The sequence below is a fragment of the Hyalella azteca genome, unplaced genomic scaffold, assembly GCF_000764305.2.
Source record: "Hyalella azteca isolate HAZT.00-mixed unplaced genomic scaffold, Hazt_2.0.2 contig16144, whole genome shotgun sequence".
Lineage (NCBI taxonomy): Eukaryota > Metazoa > Arthropoda > Malacostraca > Amphipoda > Hyalellidae > Hyalella > Hyalella azteca.
In genome coordinates this window covers 2,532-10,492 of record NW_025945971.1, presented here as the reverse complement: position 1 = coordinate 10,492, position 7,961 = coordinate 2,532, and the positions used below count along the sequence as shown (strand labels likewise).

The 7,961-nt window shown below is 35.8% G+C and overlaps 1 protein-coding gene across 1 annotated transcript in view; it reads right to left on the bottom strand.

Annotated features, from left to right (window-relative positions):
- The window catches only part of LOC108664674 (hypoxia-inducible factor 1-alpha inhibitor), a 9,962-nt gene continuing 2,001 nt past the window's right edge, over positions 1 to 7,961 (bottom strand). Inside the window, exons 2-6 of the mRNA XM_018151339.2 lie at positions 3,029 to 3,273; positions 2,498 to 2,646; positions 2,171 to 2,316; positions 1,598 to 1,768; positions 1 to 1,312 (exon numbers count right to left, since the gene is read on the bottom strand). Coding sequence (XP_018006828.1) covers positions 806 to 1,312; positions 1,598 to 1,768; positions 2,171 to 2,316; positions 2,498 to 2,646; positions 3,029 to 3,273 — 1,218 coding nt within the window. The 3' untranslated portion in view covers positions 1 to 805. The remainder of the gene's footprint in view (positions 1,313 to 1,597; positions 1,769 to 2,170; positions 2,317 to 2,497; positions 2,647 to 3,028; positions 3,274 to 7,961) is intronic.

Sequence of the window (7,961 nt, the reverse complement as noted above, 5' to 3'; positions counted from 1 at the left end):
TTCTATTATCGTCATTATATATTGCTTGTCAAAATATAAACGTGAGTCATTTGCCTTAATATATCTAGCCAATGTAATTATATTAGTACAATTTGATCAGGTAAACTTTACTCGAATTCAATCTCAATGTGACAACAAGTATTATTACCAAGACACACGATCACCATTTCTATTCTAAAGCGTACTTCTTAAAGATCTATAAATTGTAGTCCTTCATATATCTTTTAATGAAAACGTTGAATATATTTTCATTATCATAAGTTGAGTTATACTACATCACATAATTATTTCAACATCCGTAGATTATTTAGGAATCCCAAGCATACAGACTATAAAGTTTTCTAATTATTTCCTCGTGCACTTATCAATACTTGTAATTAACTTTAAGGGGAAGGGTATGAAAGGCGCATATTTGCTAACCCAGTACCGAACACTCTGTAAAATTGGCTCCAATAAGTAAAATAAAAATTTGGAACAAACATGAACACCATAATGATTTAGAAATAGGGGTACCTACATTTGGCCGTGCTTACAGCATGCTAGCAAACGTCCCGAAAGGATTGAAAATAGTTCGCATTTGAAACCATACAGCACCGAAGTTGCCAGCGTGAGATTGCGTTCCTTCAATTCGATTGATAAATGTACCTAATACTAAAGGCATGACATAGCGAAGCAAATCTTGCATAAGCAGCCTTCGGGTAACGCAGGTCTACAGATATCAAACACTTCAAGTTTATTTTTCATGCAAAATGAGACACATATACAACCATTCATACGGTTCATCTTGTCAATAATTGCATTATCCTTACGAAGACTGGGAAGCATGAGAATAATTCTTGCAGAGAGAAGGCGAACTGGAGCACGACGAGCAGCAGGTACACGAGGGACTCCCGTTCTCGACAACTGGATTTGATGTTTCATGACAAGAACAAGTCGAATTAGTCCCATCCTTAGCATGAGCAGAACCTTCTCCACGTACATTTGCAGAAGAATTTTTACCGACTATCTTTTTCTTCCTCGCGCCTCTCGCTTGAACTCCTACCAATTTATCAGAGTCTTTGCTGGGTTCTTCTCGCTTTTGGTCATTGAGATGTTCTTTGGAAAATAATTCAGGATTCATTAAGCTTGCCGAAAGCGTAGCAGGGACATCGGCGCCTTGCACGGTGTATCGGCCTAACGTCAAAGACTGGAAGAAATGGTCAACTTGAGAAGGCTCTTTGAACACGTCCACTATCATCTTCTCTATGTTGCGCATGATCACAACTTCTTGGCGTGGCAGTAACGGGTAGGAAATGTTGTCAGCGGGAGGTGCCTGTGAAATCAGTCAAATGAAGGTAAATCCGAGAAAAATAAATAAGCTTTGTTCTTAGGTCGAACACAATCGCCGATGTCAACGATAAGTCCGCTGTCTGCAATAGTTGGCAGCCAATTGATGACCAGTGAGGCATACACTAACAAAAGCTGTATTATAATTAAAAAGATATAGGTACAGTAAATTTCATGCAATTTCAGAATATACTGGTTTACAATACCAATTCAATTACTAGCTTTGACATACCCATTGCATAAAAGTCAGATGCTAGTATTAATCGCTCACCTTGTACCAGAAGTTGAGAGAGACAGTGTATGGGTGAGTGTTGAGGGACTCCACTTGATGCCACCAATAAATGGGAATATAAAGCACGTCACCCGGCCCCACGATTGCTTCATGACCATGTAAATGGCGCAACCCAGGGTAAAGGGAGAAGTTGGGCTTTGAAAGGTCCACCTGTGAAGTGTGTGAGAGGAAGTTATGCTTTGAGAATAAATTTAATGTAATTCAGAGATGATGATAGAAAATAACCAGCTCAGTATAAATAGCAATATGGAAAATATAAAAAAAAATAATCGAATTAAATGTATGAATGGAATGGTCATTGATTTGATGTTCCAAATAACAGCCAGTGTGACTAACAATCAAGCTTAAGAGAATAATGAGGAAAATCTTACAATGAGAAAAAAAAATTGTAAGCATTGTTAGAAATTGTTTCAAGATTAGGTATCTAAACATTGTAATTCACCACATAAAAACTCCAATATTTACTTAGACTACCTGATAAAACATAACGCAATGATACCAATACTATTACAGAGAGATGCAGTAAAACCAGACAAAGACTTGCAGGCTTACTTGACTTTGCCTGTCATGCGGGTGGTATACTGGATGAGGATAAAGGCGATTATGGTGCTCTGGGGAGAACAACGTAACTTTCTTCTGACCAATCAACTGGCAAAATAGATTTTGCTGCTCATCATAGTGCACGGGAGTTAAGCCACCTAGGATAAAGAAATAATATTTGATTCAGCTGATTAGTGTGTGCTAAAAGATGAATCTCCATAGTTGCAAGTGATTCATGTAAATTGAAAAGAACATAAATATCTGTGCTAATGGACAGATGTTTTAAACAGAAATTAAAACAAGAATAAATTTAGAGGCAATCACTCCACAGGTACTAACCTTTTGCAGCAATAAGCAGCAAATTAGAGGTTAAAGCTCCCCAGTTCACTAGCTTCTGTAAATTTGTCAGCCAAAGCCAATTGAATGACACAAAATCAGCTGCCACTTTAGGTCCTACTGTGCTGGATAGACTTTGTTGCAGGTACAACCTGGAAATATTTTTTTTTCAGTAGTGGACTTAAAATGGCAATAATAAATATTCAACAGTTTAAATTTAAGAGCATTATCAAATTGCTAAATTGTAGAAATAATGCACTTTGCTTGTGTAATAACAATGATATGTCATTAAAGTCAGTTGATAATTCTATAAAATATAGGTGCCATATATACAGTTGAATGAGTCATTACATATAAGCATAACAAAAATTGCATATTATTTTGTGAAAAAATTCCTAGAACAAATAAAAGCTAAATGTAAGAAAAAAAACACAAGGCAAGAGATAAGTCATCATTTTAAAAACTGAAACAAAAAATTTGAGTGAAAAATAAATATTAGAGTTCTTAGGTTTTATAATTTGCATCCAAATTTACTTTTTTTCTCCAGGTTTCCAGTTATTAAATCTCTGGTAGAATTCTTTGAAAGTCATTGCTAGCTTTTCAGTAGGCCTTTCAAACTGAGGACAGAATTTAATTTTTTGGTCATCATAATATTTGAAGACATTTGAGCATGATGCAAACACAACATGTTCTGCATCACCAATATGCTCTAGAAGATATTTGAGGTCCCACTTGAGAGCAGGCTCACATATATGTGCATGTGTGAGAACAACTGGTTTCTGAAAAAAAAAGAATGGACATAATAAAGGTTACGGTATGCTTAGAGAGACACATACAGAGAATATTACTTTAGTATTTTAAAGAAAAAATTTCTTGAGCAAGAGCAATCTTGATATTTTATTCCAAAAAAGTGGCACATTCCAATCCTGGGCCAACATGAAAATGAAAACTTTCAAGCTCAACTGCAATTAAGTAATCAATTCTGCTTTTGACTTAAGAGTGTAGCAACAATCTTTACAAGAGACAGATAATTTCAACTACTAGACACAAATTAGAAAGTTGAAACAAAATAATAGAAATCATAGGCAGGAAAATGCTTCAAAATTCACAGGTCTAGTGATCACAGTAAACAAAACTATATGATGGAAATACTTCAATTCCATAATGAAATATCAGTTTGCTCAAGACCAAATGGCATCAGCTTACATGTAGGATATTGTGAATTCAGTCATGTTGTGATGTCACAGTCATTCCTTCACCACAAAGAAGAATATTAACACGTTAACTGCCACATGTACCACCAGTGGCACAAAACAAGCTTTCAATGAACGCCCTATGCTGGCAGCTAACGCATTAATAATAGAGTTTTCTTTTTAAAAACCTTTTGCAAAAAATAAATTCAAAAAGGCAATAAAACCTAACAAGGCTGCCTAATTTCACATAATTTTACCTGGTGTGGCTTACAGTGGCACCTACTTTCCATGTGGTCAATAAGGGACTAAATATAACATCATTGGCAAAATATTTCAATGATGACAATCTTTGTGCCACTGAGATCTTGGAATATTTGCTCTCACACAGCATCATGGCTAGTTCACAGAACTAAGATGAACAAAACTAGGAGGAATTGTAGGAACAGTGGTCCACGAGATGATGCATGTACCGTCAACAAGGGCTACTCGGGACGATTTTAAATGTTTATCATTCATAACTTCTTACCATGAAACATTTCATAAACAAGTTTAGGATCAGTTCAAAGCTCTTTGCAAGGGCTATCACATGGCTTCTCCAAAAAAAATTCCATATGCTATTTGTAAGGTGCCAGAAGCAAAAGAAAAAGTGTCCCAAGTAGCCCCGTCGAACGGGGCTACTCGGGACACTTGGAGTAAAACTTAATTTTGAAACATTCAAAGCATGCAGAGTGTACTCATCCATTACTAACAGTCCTCTGAAGTCCTCTTCTTTCATTGTAGATGATGTAGAGGTAAAATAAATGAGATTTTCTGTGATTTTTACTTGTTTTTTCTTTATTGATATGATATTACCATATACATTAAGATGCAATATTACCATATCCATGAACAGGCCATTGAGCATTTTAACTACCTTGTCCACTGCAAGCTTCATATCAACAGCTTTATAGCATTTTTTCTGTATCTGTAAGCTTACAGGACGGCTTGTAATTTCACACCATTTTAATTGGGTTAAGTGAATTTACTATAAAAAAAAGATTGTGAAAAACATACCTGAAACAGAAAGGAATTTTTTAGTGACAACCATTATATGTTTTGCAGAAATAAATCATAGTTTAGGTCAATTACTTTTCATTCTATGATGCCTGGTGCACAATTCTATATATGACATTCTATGCACAATTTTGTGATGACCGATGATGCACTAATTTTTCGATAAGTGAAATTTTTTTGCCAAGCAAGGTAAATGTAATCAATATTCTTTGTTTTTATTTAATTTTTTTCTTAACTGGAGCCTTTGCTTACTGAGGTTCTACTGTAAATGTGTTTTTGGGGGTGTCCCGAATAGCCCCTGGGGGGTGTCCCAAGTAGCCCCGCTGTGTGGAAATGGCTGCCATTTTTTTTTTGGATTGAGGTATGTAAATTCTGCAAATAAAGTTTACAAGCCAACACCTGGGTGCAACTTTTATGTAGGTAAAATTTTTTAATTCGGCAAATATTTTATTTACTACAGACCTTAGCAGAAGTAATTTTTCAAAATAGCATTTTTTGCCATTTTTCAGGAATTTTTCAAAGCTAGTATATGTAGTATTTTTTTGAGTTCCTTTATACTACATAGAAAGGAAAAATGTTGATGTTTACACCACTATATTTAGTTTTGCAATATTCCAATTAGTTTTGCTACTAAAATAGTTTTACACCATGTCGGAGGACTGTCCCGAGTTACCCCGCCAGTCCTGAGTAGCCCCGGTTGACGGTACCGCAGAATCTTACTTCCATTTTGACGCATAGTAATACACTTAACTATTAATATATAGTACTACCGTCAAAGGTGGTAATAAGGGACGGTTTTGAGCGTTTTCTGTTAATAACTTCTCACCATGAAACATTTCATAAACAAGTTTGGATTCATTTTAAAGGTCTTTGCAAGGGCTATCGTAAGGCATCTCCAAAAAAATTCCATATGCCATTTGTAAGGTGCTAGACGCAATATAAAAGCCTCCCAAATTAACCTGGGAATCATGCTTCAAAAGGTTTGAATCATGCTTCAAAAGGTTTGAATCATGCAGAGTGTACTTACTTATCCATTACTAACAGTACTCTGAAGTATTCCTCTACCTTTGTAGATGATATAAATGTGGATATGTGTCTTTATTGATATGATATTACCTTATCCATACATAACTGTATTATTGAGGTGATATTACCATATCCATGGACATGCCATTGAGCATTGACAATGACCTTGTCTACTGCAAGCTTCATATTAGTAGCCATATAGCATTTCTTCTGTATCTTTATGCTTACAGGACGGCTTGTAATTTTGCAAAATTTTAATTGAGTCACGAGATTTCATTACAACAGAAAATATCACAAAACACACACCTGAAACAGAAAGGAATGTTTTAGTGACAACCATCATATTTTTTGGAGAAATGAATCACAGTTTAGGTTGATTATTTTTCATTATTTGTTGTCCAGTGCTCAATTCTATCTATGACATTCTATGCACAATTTTGTGACAACTGATGATGCATCAATTTTTTGTTAAGTGAAATATTTTTCACTGAGCAATGTAAATGACTAAATGTAATCAAAATTCTGTCAAAGTTGATAGTTGACCTTGTTCTACCATATAGTGATAAACTGTTTGTGTAGAAAGAATATTATGGTTTGAGACTCTTAAATAAGTCTGTGCATTTATTAGGAATCCTTCATGTATACTTGTATTTGCTGATTTGAAGTGGTAAATAAATTAATAGATGATCAAGTTGAGCAACGGCCAACGGTTTTAGACACATAAAAACTAATTCCGACACAGCTTGGAATCAGACACACACAGCTTGTTCCGAGCTGTGTCCAAATATTAAAATTTCCTTGATTAAAAGCTTAATGGACCAGTAGTTAGAGTTCAGAGAACCAAGATTGATGCACTAGAGAGGCGCGGGTTCAATCCCAGCTCTGTGCGACAGTTTCTGGTCAGAATCCGCAAGGAGGCTGGGCAGTTAAGCACAGCAGAATTGTAGCAGTGAGTTGAGAGTTCAAGACCTCAAAATGCTGTGAATGTTCTGTGATGTTGAGAATTGGCGACAGGCCTACGGCCTACTAAATGCTGAAACCGCTATTATTATCATTATTAAACCACTATAATACCTCTTAATTAAAAGCTTAATTATAAAATTGAAATTTATTTAATTAAGCTCCTTCCAAGCTGTGTCAAATTCCGATACAGCTCACACAGGGCTTTGGAATTCCAATACAGGGCGCCGGAATTACAAATTTAATAGAGTTTGAAGTGCTGCCAGAATTAGTCTCACAATATGCCAAATTTAGTCACACACAGCGTCAGAATTCAGGGATTTTGTAGGTTTGAATTCTAAAGGCTTTTAAATAAATATGGCAACAGTTTGTGATGTTTCATTGTTGCTGGCACGTAGTGTGGGGTTTTGAGAGTGATGTAAAGCAACCAGAACTTGAGTTGTGCATACGGTTATATTTTAATAGCCGTTCATTTCTTGCTACGTCCTTAATGTGTTGGAATATACCTCATTTACCCTACAACATTTCTACAAAATGTTGGAGTACTGTCCCTTTTTACCCCACCCAAGCATGGAATATATCTTTTTGGCAAGCCGCGACTGAATTTTTTGAGCCATGGTTTAATGGATTTGTCAGCCGTGATTCTATTTCTTCAAGCCGTGATTCCATTTCACTGAGCTGTGATTCCATTTCACTGAGCTGTGATTCCATTTCACTGAGCTGTGAATTCCATATCTAGGCCATGAAAAGCCATTTGCAAGGTGCAAATTTATTTACAAAGTCCATGCACATGTTACCCCAAAACTCTAATTTTACCCTAAAACAGTCAAACAGCAGCAATATAATTTGTTTTTACTGTAAGTTGAACACGTGTTAATGCAGTCTGACGCTCTGACCGCTTTGATGTGACCACAACTATGCCGTCTATGCGCAATCTTCAACAAAACGTTTAGTTGTTTTGTTTACATTATGATGTTTACGTTTTTTCTGACGGATATTTTGGAGGGAAGGGTGCAGAAAGGGAAGGTTGCAGAAGTTGAAAATTTTATGAAATGACAGGTTTGTGAACTAGTGAAGTGCAAACTGCAATTTTTCAATCAAACAAAAATTTATGACATTCGAGCTGCAAGATTTCATACCTACTGAAATTATATGATATTAGAGCCATGATATTTCAGACAAAAATAGGACTTTTCCAGCCCTGACCCCACCTGTCCCTTTTTACCCCATTTGAC